Below are 22,449 nucleotides of genomic sequence, written 5' to 3' on the forward strand. Positions count from 1 at the left end.
AGTTATTGATTTATTGATCAAATGTTGGTTTCCCTCATTTTTGACTGTAACTCCACAACTGTTGTCTGTGTTGAAATAAAATTTCCAGTGCAGTAGTTGTAGTCCTTGTCAAGGCATTAGCCAGGATTTGAAAGTAGGGTGTCCAAAGTACAAAAAGTAAAGCGAAGTGAGCGGCGAACGTGGCCCACCGGCGGGGGGGTCCAGGGGGCGCTTTAGGCCCCTGGCGGGGATCAGGGGCGCTGCCCGAAAGCTCCTGGATTTGAGCAATTTGAAGGGCCCAGGAGAGGCTTTTTAGACATACAAATCCAACTATTTGTATTAAAGCAATTTGCATCAATACCATTCAAAACTTACTTTTCTTGACTTACTAAGGTAGGGACTGGTTCCTGGGAATTAGAGTCCCGCCATGCCCGGATACCCGAAATTTCAACAACAAAAAAAAAAAAATTTAAGTTATTTTTTTTTTTTGGTTTTATAGTGTTCCTGGACCTAGACCTAAATGCTAGGATCATTCATGGTTGACCTAAAAAAAAAAAAATGCATGATGTTTTGCGTTTTTAATATGAAAATTGATAGTTTGTATCTTCATGTCATACTCTATTAATGATATCAAAATGCATTGAATTTTTTTTTTTTAAGGTCAACCATGAATGATCCTAGCATTTAGGTCTAGGTCCGGGGACACTACAAAACCGAAAAAAATAACTTAAAAAAAAAAAAAAAAAAAAAAAATTTTTTTTTTTTTTTTTTTTTTTTTGCATTTCGTAGGCCGTCCTAGGCCGTCCATTTTCGTGACAGGGCGTCCAAATGACGGCCGGACGGGTCTCTAGCTAAAGCCTTGGTCCTTGTCCTATAATATACATATCTTACTTGTCACCAATGCGCTATAATTTTTGAGAAAAATGCAAAAATAGGCACAAAATTGGGCAGGGGTGTAGTACCTCTTAATAACTAGTTATTACACCTAGACCAATCTGTGTGAAAATGATAAGATAAAAGTATTCAGTATGGAGTATATAAACAGAGTAACAATGTGTGAAAATTTCAAGTGAATCGGACATTTTGTTCTAAAGATATAAACAATAATGTAATTTCAGATGGATATTTTGCATCTAATCCAGATAATCCTGGTCATAATTGTTAGATCACTTTAACATGGGTACTTCAAATATGCCCCCATTGTAGGGTTGTTGTCGACAAGGCTCTTGTCGACAATATTGTCGACAAAGCCATTTTCCCCAGCTTTCCCGATTGTCAACAAGCATGGGCTAATTATCGACAAAGACTAGTCATTAAAAATATTAGAGATAAGCTTAAGATTACAATTATTGACCAAGAAATAACTTCTAGGTATAAAAAAAGAATGTAATAATTGAGTAACATTACAATGATAGGGTGGATCAATAGACTTCATTTTGTAATGGCGAGTTACCTATATGATTATGATTATATGATTATGTGTATTTGACAGTAATATTTTGATGTAAATAAACAACGCATAATGTGGTCTCTGAACTTAATATTTGGACTTTATTGATGTATTGCTTTGTCGACAACTTGTCAACATCGGATCTTGAGATTTGATGATTGTCGACAATGAAAATTCTACTTGACAACAACCCTACCCCATTGTGATGCAAATCTTGGATCCATGTTTCTGCCTTGTATGGAAGATTATATAATTGTCCACCGGTCCTATGCATTGCACTATTTGTATGAATGAGACTAAATTGTTGTTGGCTGCATAAACATCGCGAATGAAACTATTAATACTACAGTCTATGGCAATAGTCGCTGTTACACGTGTGTGTCAACTATGTTCGCTGAACGTTGCTGTACGTCCGCTATTTCTAGACAATGCAATCAAATGATTGCAGAACTTGTTTTCAATCAAAACCATCCGCTCTCAATTGAGGATTAATTTTGTTCAAATTGTATCTGATGTGAAAAAGGATACAATATGGCATCTCAAGATCACAATTGTGTTGAACCAGGGACAAAGTTGGATACATTACTTGAAGCAGATCAGAAAGACCCTTTGGTTAATAAAAACCTGTGGAAGTGGTAATGGCTAAATGGCAAGAGTGGTAAATGTCCATGTTTTTGATCAGAGGTCACTCACATCCCTGTTCGCATGCACCATTTGATCGAAGGGAAATACCCCAACCACTGTGCCACCTCACTGTTTCTGAGCAGTATCAATTTTTGGTGGGCTGCCAGCACACACAATAGAAGTGTATGTTACTTGCTTACTTACTAAACTGACTAACCTTTTGGCCTTTAATGATCATATCTTGAAATGCCACCAAGGTGTAACCACTAGAGTGGTGTCAAATGAAAGAGAAAAAAAGTAAGAAATACAATAAAAGAACACACACCAGGGGTTCTACTCGTAATACTTTTAAAAGTTGTGTCCATTTTACTACCCCCTCCCGTGGCAAAAGATATGACTTGGGGAAGTTTTAAAAGTCCTTCTGGTCCATATGTATGCTTGGTAGTGAGAAGTGGGCCATTGGGACACATTGTGACTTGCCTGAACTTGTTGACCATGTTGAACTGAGTCTTGGAATCTGACAGTAGCCACAGATGAGTAGCATACATGTACTGTGATATTTGGCACCCAAGTAATATCACAGATATTGAGGTAATGTTGTCAGTGGGGGGCGACAGAATTTTTTTTTTAATGTACAATATTGTATAATTCAGTGCTAAGTTGTTAGTTTGAAGATTAATATTAGGAGCTATCAGGAAAAGGGTAAATATTTAATATACATTAATTAATAATTAATTAATTAATTAATATTGATTAATTCAATTTTCAATTTATAATTAATATAATAAAAAAAAGAATACAATTTAAAACCAGGGGTCTAGTACTCCTAAAAGTGAAGTGTGCACTAAGCTTAATCCACCAGTTTGCGGTGCAGTAACCGCTCTTGTTATGTTTCCTTCATTAAAATGTTGTTTGAAACCATACAAAACATAGGCTATGTAAATTGTAATGGTAGCTCCCAAGAGAAGCGCTAATTCATTTTTCTAGGAATGTTTAGTGATATCAGAAGTCATCTTTTAGACCCTGGGTTTTCTAGGATCTTGATGAAGCACCCTTTTTATATCCATTTGTACATCAGTCAGAGGAGAAATATTCAGTTTGTATGGTATCATGTTTCATACATATAGAAAGGATTTTTTTCTGTTGGCATCATTATCACTTGATTATTGGAACATTTAGTCACTGAAATATACAGATTAATCCATTCAACTCCAGCTTATTTATCAAGTATCTGTAGAAGGGTGAGATGATGTGAAGGGTTTGGTCAAGTGCAGTTCAAAGCGAATCTTTCTTGCACTGAGTTATGGATCATTGCAGTGTGTTCTATCATTTTAACAGGTGAGTTCAATTTATCGCTTAGATGACATAATGGCATATTATGAAAATGGCCATTTTGAGATAATAGCATTTGAAGTTTTTGCAATTTTTAACCGTTTGTCATACATTGCCTCTGCTCAACCATAACTTTTAGTACATGGTGTTGTGTAGTTGTGTAGAAGATTGGAAAATGGCAGTGTTTCTTTCTTTACCTAAAAAAGGTGACACCAGAGAATGTGCCAACAATTGTACAATATCTCTCATCTCCCACACCAGCAAGTTATTGCTTCATATCACTGCTGAATGAATTCGGAACCATCTAGAAAGAGAGTAACCACCAGAACAGGCAGGTTTCAGGAAAGGAAGAGGAATAAGAAATCAGATTGGCTAATGGAGAAAAAAGTTACGGCGCATCATGATGGAAATGGGATTCTCTGCACTTGTGGTGGAGTTGATAAAATCTTTGTACCAAGGACAGAAAGGGACAGTAAGAACTGAGTGTGGAGATTCATACTGGTTTACAATTGGCCAAGGAGTATGTCAGGGATTATTTTATCACCCTATCATTTTAACATCTATGCAGAGTATATTATGAGATTTGCACTTGATGGATACTACGGAATAGTATCAATCAGAGGTAGATGAATTTATAAATAACCTTAGGTATGCTGATGACACCATCCTCATTACAAGAACAGCAACTGAACTTCAAGAACTGGTAAAGGAAGCTAGTGAGGAGTATGGACTGTTCCTGAATGTCAAAAAGACAAAGGTCATGATTTGTGGAGGGAAAGCGGACCAGCAGTTAAAAGCTGATGGAGAGGACATAACTTTCAACTTTCTTGGATCACTCATTGTTGACGAAGGAGGCAGCGGTCAAGAAATCAAAGATGCCTGACCATGGCAAGAACATCTGCTATTGCTCTTACCGACATTTGGAAAGACAGAGGAGTTTCTAGAGCAACCAAAATAAGCATCATGAATGCCCTGGTCTTTCCAATTGCTATATATGGCTCTGAAACATGGGCTGTCGGAAAGGCAGACAGATCCAGGATTCAAGCCTTTGAAATGTGGTGCTGGCGAAAGATGCTGAGAATTTCATGGAAAGATCACAAAACAAACTAGACTTAGCTGTGGTCTAAGACCACGAACACAGCCGTGTTGTTACCCCTTAATGACCTTTGACCACAAAATATATGAAAACCCCATAGACATTGGCTAATGTCAATGTATGTGTGTACGTGGCATCACTTTGCCATGTTATTTGTGGCAGAAGGGCATTTTGAAAGTTTTTGTCTCAAACCGGAAATGACCCCTTAATGACCTATGACCCCAAATAAAAAAATACCATATATACATTGGGAAAACACAATTCATGTGTGAACATACCATCACTCTCCTATGTTTTTCTTAGCTAATAAAATTTTTTGAAAATATTTCAATTTATACCGGAAGTGACCCCTTAATGACCTTTGACCCCAAATCTGTGTACACCACATTGACACTGGGTAATAACAATGTATGTGTGCAAGTGGTGTCACTGTCCTCGTAATTTGTGGGAGAAGATGCATTTTAAAGGTATTTCGTTTTATACGGAAGTGACCCCTTAATGACCTTTGACCCCAAATAAAAAAATACTACATATACATTGGATAACTGCAACTCATATGTGAACATACTGTTATTGTCCTATGTTTTCCTTAGATAATAACAAATTTTGAAGGTATTCCGTTTTATACCGGAAGTGACCCCTTAATGACCTTTGACCCCAAATCTGTGTACACCTTATAGACACTGGGTAATTACAATGCATATGTGCAAGTGGCGTCACTGTTCTACGTAATTTGTAGGAGAAGATGCATTTTGAGTAGAAATCACGTTTTGATCCCTATGACACCTGCGTGACCTTTGACCCCACAAGTTTCATGTGACATGTAGGGGCACAGTCAATGATCATTGTGACCAAGTTAGGTCAAAATCGATGTAAGCATGTGAGTGCAAATGTAATGGTTGACAGAAAGAAGAAAGAAGAAAGAAGAAAGAAAGAAGAACCTGTAAGAAAAAAGACACAGCCGTGACTAACGTCACGGCTGTGTAATGAATTTGTCAGAAGTCAACTTAGTCAGCATGTCAAATGTTCAGTGGGCCAGAAGATTGATCACAAAAAATTGCAGTACTTTGGTCACATCTCAAGAAGAAATGGTGACAACCTGGAGAAGATAACAGTTCAGGGTCAAGTTGAAGGACTTAGCAGAAGAGGCAGACTAGGGAAGGCAGAAGTCCAGAAAATTTTTTTTTCATGACTTTCAAGGTCAGATTTGAATGCTTCTGCTGTATTGTAGTGGGCTAACTTCCTGTGTCACCCACCAAATCTTCACACAAAGTGTTTCTGCTTCTGGTTGACGGTTGCTGATGAGGTTCACTCGCATCACGATTCACCCCGCATTCACCTTTACCTGATCTGTTTCTACGTATTCCTGGCATCGTCATCTTGCATCAACTCGAATTCACCCACAACTGCTTGCTCAGTAGAAACACGCTCATTCTGTGATTCATGGCAGATATGCTGCTTGACATCGATTTCTAACAAAATTGTATGAAGTTCAGGACAATGTAAATATAGATTGTTGGTGTGGTGTTGGAAATGAAGTATAATAGTTTGAAGATCTTTAAAAGGGAAAATATATGAAGTGAAAACATGTCTTTGGACAAGTTTGACAATGCAAAAATGATGAACAAAGATTGTCAAATTTGGATCTATTTAAGCATTGCATGGTTTATTGACTTTTGAAAAATCAATTTATTAAAGTCCCATTCAGTGATCCCAGCGCAAGTGTAAAAAAATTAAAATTGTTTTTAAATTGCTTAAAAGTAAAGGATACGTCATTCAAATTGTCATTTTTGAAATGAAAAATTGACAAAAAATGAAGAAAACAGCAGTATTGACGAAGTTGAAGTCCCATTCTAATTGAGTATCTTTGTTCCAATACATGTAACTACAGGGTGTCCCAAAAAAAAGAGGCCCCACATTGCGCCCTCTTTTTCTCCTATTTCTGAAACGTTGATCAAATATATTTTGGTATGTAAAGAAAACCCCAAATCGTTAAACCAAAACAATTCTTTCAATCGGCTCACAATTTTTGAAGATATGCCCTCTTTAAGAAATGTACCTGTTTTTCACTCTGTCCACGGATGAGGTTTGGTTACATCAAAGATTTAAACGAAACACACAGTTAATGACATGGATAGATAATATCATTAGTCTTGGGAAAGCATTCACTATAAGCGAGGATCACCAGATAGCTTCAAACATCTTCGCAACCCTCAGACACTGCTGCATTCATGAAGTATCCGGCGCACAAGGCCTTAAGGATGATACGCAACGTTAATGCAATGAGAACTAGGACTGAAACCTGTATTCGTCACGGAGGCAACCAGGTAGAGGGCAGAGCAGCACAGTAAACTCACTTCAAAAGAACCAAAGACAAACTAAACAGCCCTTTTAAGGGCTACCTTTTATTCCAAAAAGAGAAATGACTTATGTTGTCAATAAAAAGAAAGCAAGAAACGAGAAAAACATAAGTAATTGCAAGTATAAGGGCTACCTTTTATTCCAAAAAGAGAAATGACTTATGTTGTCAATAAAAAGAAAGCAAGAAACGAGAAAAACATAAGTAATTGCAAGTATAGCAAAAGAAGTCCCATCCCACATCAATTTCACCCAAATTAATGACACTTAACAAAATCCATAACCCATAAGCCCACCGGTAAAGCCTATTCCCTTAAATAAAGTTGTTATTTTATAAAGTTATCATCGAGGAATGTTTTATATTCATGCATGGTATATGCACTTTTCAATCTTTGAAGTAGCCAAACCTCCTCCGTGGACAGAGTGAAAACGGATACATTTCTTTAAAAGGACATATCTTCAAAAGTTATGAGCCGATTAAAATAATTGTTTTGGTTTATTAAAGCTAACGATTGAAGGTATCTTTACATACCAAAATATATTTGATCAACTTTTCAGAAATAGGAGAAAAAGAGGGCGCAATGTGGGGCCTCTTTTTTTTGGGACACCCTGTATTTTATTAGTACCATATTTCCTCAAATAGTCACCCCCGGAGGTGTTACATTTTCCAAACGGGGCGTTTATGAGATGTCATTTTTGGAACAATAATTTCTGTTAAAATCATTAGGTAAGCTTAAAACGAACTATGAACTTAGGAACACTGACTTCCGGTTCACTTCGGGGTTTCCACCAGATTTTTGCCAATTATCGGCGCTTGTTTTCAACCTTGTGTGCAACTTGGTAAGCTTACTACACAAGATAGCATGTGGGAATATTGGCATTTTTGAAACATCTTGGTTGAAAAAAGTGGTGGGGGCGTTTATTTGAAGGGGAGCAACTATTTGAGGAAATACGGTAAATAAATTAGAGATTCATGTACCGTATTGTTTGTAATAAACGCCCCCCCTCTAATAAACGCCCCACTCCAATATTTCAGTGAAAAATTGACAAAAATGCAAACATTTCCACATCATATCGTGTGAGTATGCTTAAAACTTGCATCAGTCGTGCAGTTATGATTGCTAAATTGCATGGACAAAACCTATTATGACTCAAACTTCCATCCATTTCATTGCCTAATTATGGTAGAATTTCACCAGATTCTTGCTTGATGATGCACCTACAGGTGTAATTTTGTTGTAAAACCATGAAAATGTCATTACCACTTGATTTCTGTGGGCAGCGCCACTGTGGGGCAGTGCCATGGAAATAGCATTAGTAATAAGTATAGTCGTAAATCTCTCCTTTCTACAGGAGCACCATCGAGAAATTGAACTTGATTTTTTAGTTTTTTTGGTTGACAATTCACTTGAAATAAATGACCCCCTTTAGGAAAAATGCAACGCCCCAGAAATGTTATAATATGGCTTTAATTATTTCCAACATCGATAATGTCCACATAGGGGGCATATAAAAAATTCCTTCCATATACATGCTTACCTCAACGCACGGGCTTTACGTGCACAGTTTACCTACGCACGATCCTGGAACCTTCTCTTTTCGAATAGCTCTGACACTTAACGTGCACAGGGTTTGACTCTTCCTGTACACGGGACCAACGGCTTTATGTGACTTCCGAATCACGGACGTCGCACATACACCACCTATATCTGCACGTGCTAAGCAGTATATGGGGCGAGAAGAAATTCTAATACATTCTGACTTAATTGAAGGATTCCTGACCATATAGGAACTTCTTGGGAGGGAAGAGAGTTTTCACCTAAGGCAAGCCCAAGGCTCGAACCCTCGCCGATCGTATCTCCTGGCCGACAGCGCAACGCCTTAACCGCTCGGCCATCTCGCCCTCATAAAAAATTGATCCAAGGGTATCTGTAATTTGAGTTGTAAGGATGCCAAAAACATTGGTTCCACTATTGTAGGAAAATAATACCTACATAAAACTACATGTACTAGTTTATATGCACACATTGTTGTGACATCATTAAGACAAAAATTTCCTATAACCGATGTCAGATGTATCATATCACTACTGTTCATAATATTTAGTAATAACAAAAACAGTTCAGTGATGAGAGAATCACATTCACTTGTCTCCGAACCTTTTAAAATTGTAAATTTGTATAGACTGCACTTCACTGCAGTACTTGGTACGCCCCAGGTTCAAGCCTAGGGTACATTGCATGATCCAAATCATTTTCAGCTGCATACTCTGTTAAAATAGTGCATTATAGGGGACCTTTGAATGACAAAGCGACCAAATTTGGCATGTTAACAATACATTTAAATGTCACTTTCAACATTTTCAATCTAAATTGGTGAATAAAAAGGTTACAAAAAAAAGGATTGTTTGAGCAAAGTACATGGTAATGATGCGTTACCAAAAGCATAAGTGATTACTAGTATCCAGGTGTATGCATTGGCATTGTGCAGCAACTATCAAGTTATTATTATTGAACACAATTATCTATTACAATATTAATTCCAACATTTGGCTTTTGGAAGTGTCAGAACAAATGTGGATATGATGAGGTACAGTTGTGAGTGTGAACCGTCTCGTACGGAATTCAACCCTTCATGTCAGTATAAGTCCAATGGTTGGGGTACCACAGCACAGGTAGGTGTTACTGGCTAGAGCTTTTTACTGGCTATGGCTATTTTCTTTTTTACAATGGGGTGTTTGGGTCATGTGTGAAGATGTCAATTAAATTAGATACTGTTTGTTTGTGTTAGAAATTTGTTGATTTGATGATTGATTGATCGATCATATTGATGGATTGGATGATTGATCAATTTGATTGATTGATCGATTGATTATGCTGCTTGCAGTGCCGTATCAATTGCAGGTCTGTAGGCCTTGTAGTACAGAGTTGTAAAGTCAAGAAGTGAACAAATGGTTCCTCCCTACTTTGATACACATCTTAAGCTGAAGTTGCATTATTTCAATTTCTGAACATGCTGAAAAGGTGCATTATTTCAATTTCTGAACATGCTGAAGGTGCATTATTTCAATATCTGAACATGCTGAAAAGGTGCATTATTTCAATATCTGAACATGCTGAAAATGTGCATTATTTCAATTTCTGAACATGCTGAAGGTGCATTATTTCAATTTCTGAACATGCTGAAGGTGCATTATTTCAATTTCTGAACATGCTGAAGGTGCATTATTTCAATATCTGAACATGCTGAAAAGGTGCATTATTTCAATTTCTGAACATGCTGAAGGTGCATTATTTCAATTTCTGAACATGCTGAAGGTGCATTATTTCAATATCTGAACATGCTGAAAAGGTGCATTATTTCAATATCTGAACATGCTGAAAATGTGCATTATTTCAATTTCTGAACATGCTGAAGGTGCATTATTTCAATTTCTGAACATGCTGAAGGTGCATTATTTCAATTTCTGAACATGCTGAAGGTGCATTATTTCAATTTCTGAACATGCTGAAGGTGCATTATTTCAATTTCTGAACATGCTGAAAAGGTGCATTATTTCAATTTCTGAACATGCTGAAGGTGCATTATTTCAATTTCTGAACATGCTGAAGGTGCATTATTTCAATATCTTAGAGCCTGAATTGTGTCGCCTTAAAAACAAACCCAAAAAGCAATTGCTATGGTGTGACATGCATGGTCAATGTGATTTGTGACCTAATCATGCTCACGGATCAGTTATTTCATTGAGCATTTCTAGAAGGAAATACATGTATATTATGTAATGTTTACACATGAACTTAATATTTAGAATAGACCTTTTCAGGAAAACTTTATCAACACATTCAACCAATCAATTTCAAAGGCTTTGTATGCGTTTTCGACCACAAAAAAAGCGCAGTGATTTATAGTGCACTATGCACAGGCACAACGCCTAGATGTTGATCCACAAGTCTCAGCACACTTCACAGGTTGTCGCTGATAACTGCGGCTCCATATCATTCTATAAACGACAACTCAACTCAATGACAACAGCTTCAAGAGCACACACCCATTTTGTTTTGTGTTACAAAAACAGCTATATATCTCAAGGATGTATATTTAAATGCTGTCAATTGTTTCTCACTTACTCATAAATAAATACCTTAGTAATATTGATAGAAATTATTTCTGAATAAAAAAGATTAACTAGGTTCTGAAGCCATACTTGGTTCTGCTAGGAAAAAGGAATCCAAACAACAGGAAAATGAGAACTTCACTTGGTTTCAGAGAAGAACTGCAGTCCCTTGCTCAGATTGACGCGAATGCCATGTTAATGCGGGATATACACGGAGCTTTGTGTTCCCTTAATCATGACAATCTGCATCAGGGTTTTACTCTCGCAAATAGAGATAGACTATGCCATAGTCGATTTTTGATAAATAAAAGCATGTTATTAATGTTAATCATGATGAAAGCATTCAGTTGAACTCGAAATTATACTGATATTTATTACATCAAAATACTAGTATAAAATTGTTATGAAAAAGTTTCTATAATTATATTAGTGACAGTAAAAGTAAAGTGTACGTAGGCTTATATTATTGAATGCAACATATCATAATGTCATAATTGTATTGGCACTTCAATACTGAACAATTCTGCCAGTTTATTAATCTTGAAATTCCAGGTTAAAAATCGACTATGGAATTTCAATTTTAAACAGGATTTTGAATGGGCAAAGTCCCTAACACTCACACTGTCAATCATACTTGTTTATCAATCAAATTTAACCGCAAGCAAATACAAGTCCACTTGGGAAGCTAACAAACAGAGGGAGTAGGGTGACTGAAAAGATCAGATGTGAAAATCTATCAATTGTGCACACATTAATTAAATCAAAGTGGCAAGTGGACTACGGGGTAGTCTGAAATAGAGATGGTTATGTAAACAACAGGCGAATACAAAATTTACGCATAGAGTTTCCCCATTTTCGGAAATCGCAGAAGCTGTTTTTATACTTATAGTTCTTTTTTCAACCAAAGCTCATATACTGGTGATTAAGCTCTAACCTTGATTTGGAAAACAGGAAGTAAAACAAATTTACAAGGAAAAGGGAAATATGATTTCTAAGTTTGGACTCAATTTAAATGTTCCAGCACTGGTACTTTAGACTCATTAAAAATTCAAAACATATGCATTGTAAGTGTAGGAAGCTAAAAATAGCTAGTATTTTTTTCTGTGAAAAGTATAAATTTGGTAGTAGTTGGTTGTGTGGCTTCAGAGTAGTTATTGGAAACACACGCTGCATTTCATACAAAGTATTAACCTCAATGTTAGTGCGTAACTGTTTCTGCAGAAAAGCATTAGATCAAGTGGTCAGGGTAAGATGCACATAGTTTGATTTACTCTACAAGTTTTTTGCATGTGTAATGTGCCGATGTTGAATTAAATTGCTTGTTTTAATTTCGCGATTTTTAGTTTCCTTATTATCAGGGGTGTGAGAGTTCAGATTAAAATCTGAATTCAGACTTTTTGATCTTGATTTTTATCTCTTTTTCTGCACTTCCTCTGTACAAAAGTATATAGTAGCTTTCCAAATTTCAGACTTTTTCAGACTTTCTTATCTGTTGTCACTTACATCCCTGTATTATAGACCTCTTACATGTTTTTCATTGTAACTGTGTTGAGCATGAAAAGACAAAAATTGATGTTCTGTGACACTTTTATGGTAATTTACAGGTTATTGTTTATTTCATTTGGAGTAGCTATATGATATGAAATTATGTTACCCATTGTTACAGCTTCATCTATGGAGAAGAACTTTTATGTCATGACCACAGAATTAAAACCAGAGAACCCGGGCTTGATTGCCATCTTGATACATGCATGGAACAAGAATTGGGGGTGTTCGGTTTCGCTGAGAATGCGCTTCAGGTAATCTTTGAGAGCGACATTGCATACTAAAATCATTTGAGAGATGCACTTGACGCGACCTGCACGCGATACTTAAACACTTCAGATGAGACGCAGAATTGTTTTACATGCAGTTCGTTTCCACACACCGGATGAGTAACATATCGCATTATCAGGGGCATTTCATTTTATTTCAGATATTAGAATGGACTCTAACCTGATCATTCTCTTTTTGTTTATTTTTTTCATTTCAGAACCGCTTCAGTAGCAATCCGTTGAACTTTGTGCGTACTATACGACATTGTTTGGAACAAGAGCAACAACTGGTTTCTCAAGCTGCGGTAAGTTACTGAAACTTAAGTTTTGAACAATTTCTGTCAATCAATTTGTAAATATTTCCTTGGTTTTTTAAATAAATAAGTGGCGCCTTTGGTCTTTGTTGAGGTTTGGTTTGGAGGCTGCATGGTTAACCACTTCTTTGACACCTCTTTTTTACTCGGTATTACCTGGTAACCCACAATCCGATTCAGGCAACAACCACCACGTTTCTACAGATGCTTAAAATAAGGGTTGTGGTGTGTACTGGAAGTACTGAAAATATTTTCCTGACCCCCAAGCTGCTTTTAAGGTCATGATGTGATACATAAAATGTACATAAAAGAAGTTCAACACTCAGCAACTGTTAACCGTTGTGTTTCCACTGGCAGAAATACCGGGTGTTACACCACATGGTCTACCTCATGAGGTGGAGCACGGTTGCCGGATGTCCACACCACATCACTCTGAACCTATCTGTTTCCACTGTGCACATTATCCGGTAACACTCTAAACTAAACCGCATTACCCGCCAACCGTTCCCCAGTAGAAACACGCATATTGACTTGACAGGAATCAAAGGAGTGTTCAGCCGCTTTCATATGAATTCCTACATTTATTTGAGAGCTTTCTCTGTCTCAACTATGTATATGAGATGGACATTCTTAACATTGGATTTGGTAAATAGACCCCCGTATGGTCCAGAGTCTTTACTTTGTCCTTGCTCCTGATGGTGTTTGAGGGTTAACGTGTACCATCATGCCGGTATTCCTGATTTTTCTGTTGACTGCTTCTGTCACACCTGGGACATAAGGTACAATGAGAGGGTATCTGTCCTGCTAGGTTTAGGATCCTGTTTCTTACTACTTGGCGCGGTCCATGTCCATTGGTGCATCCGCATATGGACAGTGACTTCTTTACTTGATCCAGTTCTTTTTCAAGAAGAGTGTTTTCAGAGAATAACATTTGTTATAGCATGATGAGTAAGGGTTCTAAGCTTGTGTTCCAATGGCTGGTGACTGGTAGAATTCAAGTACTGGTCGGTATGAGACCTTTTTGGTAAACGCTGAGAACCAGTTTGTCGTCGGAAGCACAAGTGATGATGGTATCAAGCACGGGAAGGGGGAAATAAAGTTTTTGTCCCTTATGGAACTTTCATTCCCAACTAGTTAAAACTAAAAGATTAGGATAGAGCCATGTGTCATCCAGCATAAGAAGATATATTTTTGGATAGTTTTGTACTATTCTAGACCTTAGCGTCCATGGATAGTGAGTGGAAACGTTGATATTATTTAACCTTCACCCCATCCAAGTTCAAGCAGTGTGTGCCAGATCATATTCACTACTTACACCAACTGTGTCCCACTTACTGATCGTCCCTCCTTAGGGTTATTTTTATGATTTCCGCCATCGACCTCCATCAGTGGTTCTCTGGCCATGTCTGAAGCGAGAGAATCGCCAATGAAATGCGTGCGCTATTGGATTTTTGCCTAGACTCTCCTCCGACTATCTTTCTGGTAACTCTGGCCGGCTTCGGCAGCGGTAGATCAACTCCAACTCCGCCTTCAGCAGAGACTAATTTTCTGAATATTGGATGGTGTTTTTACTTACATGTAGACTCTCCGCCTTCTGATGAGACTAATTTCTGGCATGTCTTGCAGCAATATAGACTACTATACCACCAACTCTGCCTTCGGCGGAGACATATTTTTTGCCTAGAAAAATTCAATGCTTAAGAGTCAATGGAGGATTTTTCTGTAAATAACATTGAAATGCAGTCCTTTTTTGAAGGAAAAATTCACGAAAGGATTGCTTTTTTCGGAGGCAAATTTGAAATCAAGGCCTTTTTAGGTCGTCCGAAGGAAAAGACCTTATGGGATCACATATCGCGTGTGTGTCAGTCGGTGTACATGTGTGTTTTCCGTCGACAATTATGTGTTCGTTTCTTTTTTATAGGCGTTTCGTTAAAATTTGGTCTCATGAACAGTTCAAATCCTATTGCAACAGGTTTATGTGACATCCGAACCACGAGACATCGCACATACACTGCATATATTTGCACGTGCTAAGCAGTGTATGGTGGGTGAGAAGAAATTCTACAATTATAAGTAACTGATGATGATTGCAGGATTTCTGACCTTATAGGAACATTTTGGGAGAGGAAGAGAATTCTCACTTATGGCAAGCCCAAGGCTCGAACCCTAGTCGATTGTTTTCTCCTGGCTCTCAGCGCAACACCTTAGCCGCTCGGTTAACTATGCATAGTGTTCACTACCCATATCTTCGGATGACCTGTCTTGGACCACCGTCCCGATTTTTAAAAGGTCAAATTCACAAAAGGTCTACTTTTTTACTCACTGCACTCCACAAAATCAATCCTGGCTAGGCCTCCCTTCTTTGTCATTGCGTCTGTTAAGGGTACACAATGTATTGTTGGTCGAAGCAGCCAAAATACTGATTTTTATTATCTAAATCAATATATTATTGAAAATAACACTTTGATGTTTTGCAAAAGTTCATTCTACAAATTATGTACTTTGAAAACTTGCTTGATTTATTGTTGTGAATGAGTTATGTACATGTACGTTTTACAAAAGTGTTGTTGTTTCAGCCTTCTTTACAACATAACTCGAGAACCACAGGACCTACAAAAGTATATCTGTGATACAATCGCTACGAAATGATCAAAGCAATTTTTGCCAAAGCTTGCTACCATTCGCAAGATGCTGTGAACTACTAAATTGCAACAGTTTAAAATAGTTGCTAACTTAAACCCTTTTTCATTAGAGGGCACGGCAAGTGACTGCCTTGGGTAAAGGACATATTTTGAGGGCATTACGGCAGTGGGGATGGGCACCCACGGCAAAATGCCATGGGTGCCGTGGGTTAAAAATCGAGGGCTGACATACAGTCAGCCTTTTGTGCCTCAAGCAATTGATCAATTATAGTGGAAAGAAGTAGGGAAGGTACACTTGAACATAGCAGTTCTTAGAAGTACTTTAATAGTTCATACCTGATTTTCAGACATATGGAAAGTAAAGTCCATATACAAAGGCTGAACCTGGGTTTGACAAGAAAAACAAAACAATACAGGAAAAATAATAATAGACCCTTTAAAGCTATCCAATATATTTCTATAACTGCCCCCCCCCCCGAGTGCTCTAGATCCGCCACTGCTCAAACCAAATGATGATCTACTAGTGACTACTTGTGATATAACATAATTAAACATGGTAAAACACAATCAACTTACTCAGAGAATTATCTTAACCCTAACCCGCCTGAATACTACAAAATACTACTTGATATATGCGCTGTTCGTGCATGCATCCCACGTGGTGTGATGACGCAATCGCCCTAAGTGATATATAGGCACGGTTTCGCTGGCTAGCGAAGCCCAAGACCCGTGGCAAAGTGTCGCCGACAGAGTGCTTGGCATGCAAGGGGTCTCGGGTTCGAATCCCAGCCAGAGCAAACAACTTCTTTCCTTCTTTTCTCTCTTTATTCTTTCCCTTCCCGTCGCCGAAAAGCCCTTAGGGGGTTAGGGTTAGGTTACCACTATCGAAACTCAGTATAGGCTTCCTTAACCCTAACCCGCCTGAATACTACAAAATACTACTTGATATATGCGCTGTTCAGTGCATGCATCCCACGTGGTGTGATGACGCAATCGCCTAAGTGATATATAGGCACGGTTTCGCTGGCCAGCGAAGCCCAAGACCCGTGGCAAAGTGTCGCCGACCGAGTGCTTGGCATGCGAGGGGTCTCGGGTTCAATCCCAGCCAGAGCAAACAACTTCTTTCCTTCTTTTCTCTCTTTATTCTTTCCTTCTTTCCCTTCCCGTCGCCGAAAAGCCCTTAGGGGTTAGGGTTAGGGTACAAAGTTTGGGGTTCAATTTATTTGGCAAATGTAAGATCCAACTCCATGGAGTTGGGTCTTTCTTCCATGGAAACCATGATTAAATATACTTAGAATGCTATTTTAGAGAGTGGATTTGGGTCCTTCTTTCACACACAAGAAAGAAAAGTCTGCAAGCAATAAAATGCTGGGTCTAACTCATTTTTGTAAAAAATGTGGAGTTGGTCTCTTTTTCCACTAAGGTATTCATATGTAAATGCCCCTTGTCCATGTGTTTATGGTAATTTCCTCATTTCCATCATACTCAAAAAGAGGAAATAAGAGCATAAAAAAGCATAAATTTGCAATTACAGTGTTAGGACCTACACTAGGTTCAAACAGTAGGCATATCAAATAGCTTAATCAGATTGGGAGTGGGACTTCCCCTGGAAAGTAGGTCCGTGTCATCATTTCTTAGAAAATCAAACTGATCTGTGTTTATTTTTAAGTGTGGCACACTTGTTTGTAAAATGTACACAATAAATGCCAATGGGGAATATTTGCTTTGTATTTAAGTTTTTATGTTGAATATTGTAACCTCTGCATATCACACCAAGGTGTGTCCCAATCAAATTGCTTGTTGGATGACATTCATATTATTCATATTCATATTCATTTTATTTCCATCCATAGGCGTAGATCCCGGGGGGATGGGGATAAATCCCCCCATTAATTTTTGTGAGCAATGGAAATTGCAAAAATAATGAATGGAAATCGCAAAAATAATGAATAATGAAAACAGTTGCCTCATTATGAAAAATGTGACGGGAAACGGGAAATTGAGTTTTAAGGATCTTAACTGATTGTGATTGAAATGAAACAAAGGAAGATATGCAACTACTTTATAAGATTTTAAAATTGCACAAAGTAGGTGGGAAGTTCAAAGTCACAATTTATTCAAACTAGCAAATTCCAAAAAATTAAAATTATTTGATATCAGGGTCAGTCCATGTCAAATCAACCAGGGGTCCCCAGGTGACCCTCTCAGATTTTGATGAAATTCCATCAGAATAATCTTTTGTGGCCACAATGAACCCATACAAAAAATTGGCCTCATATAGGCCATGTCGTTTTTGAGAAATGGCCCTTTGAAGTTTGGCCCAGACCCCCCTTTTTTGGCACTCGCGAGTGTCATTGGTGATTTTACCAACTTGGGTAGCTTATAACTTCTTGTTCTGAACAGATATAAAGCTGCAATGTTGCATTCTAGCTAATCTTATGTCATATTTTCAGTATCTGGCTCTAAATTTCAGATATCTGCTTTCCGTTTAAAGTTATGAGCACCCAAAGTTGGTCATTTATTCAACCGCAAGTGTGATTTTGTCATTTTGGGGGTCCCCTGGTGCCAAAAATATGTGATCATAGGACTCAAATGTCATAGATACATTGTCTATGGGTACATATCTGAGCCCAAAAGCAAGTTTGAGCAAATCAAGCCATTAATGAAGGAGTGAATGGCATCCTAAGCTGGGTTCAGGTGAAAATTTGCCGGAGACCCCCCCTCTTTATGACCAATGGTTGACCATGTTGACAGTTGAAACATGAATTGAAATTTACAGCCCTGAAACATACTTATGAGACCTACCTAGAAACAAAATTTCAGCTTTGGTACTCAACTCCATCATAGTTAGATGGCTCTTGAAAATAGAGAGAAAAACCTGTTATTTCTTGTCTAAAGGCAGGCACATAAACTTAAATGATCGACTCTCCTATGATATAAATATGCCAACATGTAAACATGTCGTCTGAATGACATCATCCGGATCATGTGTAAACTATCTGGCACATGGAATTCCAGGGCACTTCATGCTATAATAAATGACGTATGTCGAGTTCAGAGGTCTAAGAATAAGAAATCCTTACCATGTTTTTTCAGGGGATTTTACAGGCTACTAGCAGTCTGGATGATTTGCTCTTTCTCTTTTCCTCTCCTTCATTTCCTCTCTCTCTCTTCCTCTCCAATCTCTCACCCCCTTCCTTTCCACTCTCTTCATCTCCACACTCTCTCTCTCTTTCACCTTTTGACTCTCATCTGTTTCTTTTTCTCTCTTGGTTCTTTTGTTTCACTCACTTATCTCTGTCTGTATATTCACATTGGTTTTTCCTCTCTCTCTCTCTCTCGCTCTGTCTTTCTAGCACTTCTATGAAACTGCTGTTAAAACATTGCTAATAGTCAAGGCATGTAAGTGCTGAAACTTACTACATAGGAACTTACTGCATGTTACCTGTCTTTTCAAAGTATGTTTTTCTTAGGATCTGTTTGAAATCAGGATGTTTGCTGACTACAATATAATTCTGATGTGAGATTGATACATGTACATCACATCAACAAGAGAAGAAAATGAAGCAAATTGTTGATAAAAATATTTCAAAGAAACTTTCATTCATTCATTCCTGGGCCTTAAATATATTTTTAGAATATAATTATATATTTTCAGAATATAATATATATAGACAGCTTTTCATACTCTCTTTATTATTTTATGCCTCAGGAAAAGAAATTTTACATCTTTTTACCAAGAATGGGCAAATGGGTTGTGGAAATGCTACTAAACCTGACTTATCTGTACGTGCGTGTGTGCATGCTTACAATATCCTGTTTGTGCAATTTATTTGTGAAATTTTAAATAAAAAAGATGAATGAAATTTATTTTTGGAAACTTTTTAAAAAGCAACAGGAAAAGGAAAACGTTCATTTTTCAAAGGGCGAACTGTTGTTACGAAAACACAACAACTGGTGAAAAAGTCTACTAAAGGTCAAGTCAAATTGAAATGATGAAATTGTGACAAGCTTATTTAGCCAATGTCAACATGGTGTCATTGGTTTCAATGTTTTTGTAACATATTGGACTAACACCACAGCTATTATGGTTTTTCACAATACAATTAACAGTAACTAGCGGGAGACCCGCGCTTCGCGCGGGTCCCCGCTAGTTGAGTAAACTGGAGCGGTTAGTAAACTGGAGTGATTTATGATAAACGGTGATGGTAATGATTGTGTCTTGGTGTAGATTGATTATTTATTCTATAATAATTTTATTACCTGGAAATTTGTAGAATTAAGAATTTCCCCTGAAGAACTTATTTGTAAGGTCTTCCCTCAATTCCCCCAGGCCCCCATGTTGGAAGTTGCGACCGCACATCATGTGCATGTCACCGTTGGGGGGGGCAAGAAATCTTTACGAGCTGAAAGGGGGGGCAAGCAATTTTTGGCAAGCCGAGAGGGGGGGGTTTATTTTGGCACACATTCTTGGGGCACCTTTTAAAACGCTCTAAAAAGGGAAAACCGTACGGAAATATGCAAATTTTCCTGCTCGCTGCGCTCGCAACATGTATATATAGACCATTAAAAGGTTTGCAAATTGGGATCCCAAAAATTTGGCATGTGCAAGGGGTGGGGTGGGGGGGCAAAGATTTTTTGGCGGCCAGAGAGGGGGGGGGCAAGCGATTTTTGGCGAGCCGAGGGGGGCTCAACTCATAATTATTGCACAACCCCTTATATTTAGAAGGTGCGACATTTGAAATGTAAAATAATACCGGGTTATATAATGTAATAATAAAATATTTCCTTGCCCCCGGCCACCTCTGAAACAAATTTATATATCCCTAGTCCCCCCCCTGCTGTGGGGCCCCTCTGAACACTACGATCCTGTCTACAAAACTGTAGGGGCTAAAGGATTGTGTATAAATGTAATGTATAAAAAACATTTCTCTGGCCTGTTCACTTCAACTTCTTTCCTGCTATATAATCAGTGATAATGTTGTAAGGTTGTGCAATAGAACTGATTTATAATATTCCTTGTATAACCTGACCAATGTCCCTTTTTAAGCAACTCTAATTTCACATAAAGCAGAAAAGGGAATACCCCTATGTTTGACATATTATAAACCCCACTACATGTACATACATGTATAACTGTCTGATGTGAGAAGTGATGTTTAGGTTTTGTTACTCTATGTCAATGAACTTTTAACACTCATAAAAGTTCCCTGACCTTTGCATTAAACTTAATTAATTAATTGCTTACTCCTTAATTCATAACAAATAAAGTATCCTATATTTTAAGTCATATTAAGCTACAAATGGAAAAAAAATGTGTGGAGTTGAATAATAGCGTGGTTTTATTGGGAGAGGGAGCCAAAAGTTTTTACACCTTCCTTTTATTTATATAGAAGATGGAAAGAAAAATCCAAATGTTCATGTTTTTTCGGCACAAATAATTTTTACAAAAACAAAAAGATGTCACAGACATAAACAACAATTTCTCAATTTGCATATAGCCACCATTCATCCAGCTAACTCGTCCATATGATTGATCTTTGAGCGATCTAGGTATTATTTATGTCTGTTTGGCTTAAATAGAGCTCAGTGTGTAGTAATTAGAAAGTTCACACATCTTCCTTGTCTTCCGGTACATGTGTGTAGTTTTGTGCTACATGTGCATGTATGTATCAGTTTGCTTACAGGTACATGTTCTTGAATACTATGCAACATTCCGCATGGAACTGAATGTATATATAATGGGCTGCAAAGGGAAAAATAGCCCTTGTGATGAAATTGGATGAACAAGTGCTTTCTTCAGCATCCCAATCTGATTTGATGTTGAGTATGATCTATTTAAATGTGTGTGTGTGTGCTTATTGCCTGACTATAAAACTTGTAACGAGTCATGACTCGAGACTCAACTTTTCATAAATGAAATGACTCAACTTGGATTTTCAAATTTTCCCTATAGAGATTGTACATGAGCAGTGACTTGAGTCATTTGACTAGACTCGACTTGAGATATTGCAAGAAATGACTCGACTCGACCATGAAATGACTTGACTCCTTACAACTAGAGTTTAAACTGGCAGAGCCAAGTGCCTCTTGCTCTGGTGAAGAATACAGTGTACATATATTTTTCTCCAGTTGAAAACATGTCACATTAATGTCAGGTTTGCATGAGTTGTGTTTCACTCATTTCATTTTCCAGTTGTTGTGTATGTTAAGCTCTTCTGCATCTATATATTTGAGTTTGTTAGTCTATATGCTGCATTGAAATCAACAGCATATTAGATGCTCCCCCATGTACTTGTAAGGAAAACCAGGAACAGAATGAACAAAGATTAAAGGAAAAAGATGTAACTTTGACTAAATCAAGAGTCTGCGTCTGCAGAGAGGGATTTCTATATACTAAAGTAGTTCATCCAGTCTCCAAGTACAAGCATCACAGATGTGGGGTTGAGAGTTCACTATTGTTTGGGTATACAATGTCCCAGTTGCTGGCAAGTTTCCCACTGCTGGATGTATTACATCATTGGTGACTGAGTGACATCATAACTACCTGCTTTGACGTCAGTTGTTGTCTTTAACCTGTGCTTTGTAGGCAGAGATTGACATGCTACATGTAGGTCTGAAACATGCTCACCCTCAAGTGCATGGTTCTTGACCTGAATTCACTTTTATACTCATATAATGACCTTACAAAGCATCGGCGACAGAAACTCATTCTCCACAACATTA

The 22,449-nt window shown here is 37.7% G+C and overlaps 1 protein-coding gene across 5 annotated transcripts in view; it reads left to right on the forward strand.

Annotated features, from left to right (window-relative positions):
• The window catches only part of LOC140142522 (signal transducer and activator of transcription 5B-like), a 121,893-nt gene that overhangs the window by 40,974 nt on the left and 58,470 nt on the right, over nt 1-22,449 (forward strand). For 4 of the 5 annotated variants that reach the window (XM_072164512.1, XM_072164511.1, XM_072164515.1 and 1 more), the window contains exon 4: nt 12,986-13,072. In XM_072164512.1, the coding sequence (XP_072020613.1) occupies nt 12,986-13,072 (87 nt within the window). Of the gene's footprint in view, nt 1-9,412; nt 9,514-12,985; nt 13,073-22,449 lie in introns of those variants that run through there. The other variant, XM_072164516.1, reaches the window with a different exon arrangement.

This window comes from Amphiura filiformis, chromosome 20 (assembly GCF_039555335.1).
Source record: "Amphiura filiformis chromosome 20, Afil_fr2py, whole genome shotgun sequence".
Lineage (NCBI taxonomy): Eukaryota > Metazoa > Echinodermata > Ophiuroidea > Amphilepidida > Amphiuridae > Amphiura > Amphiura filiformis.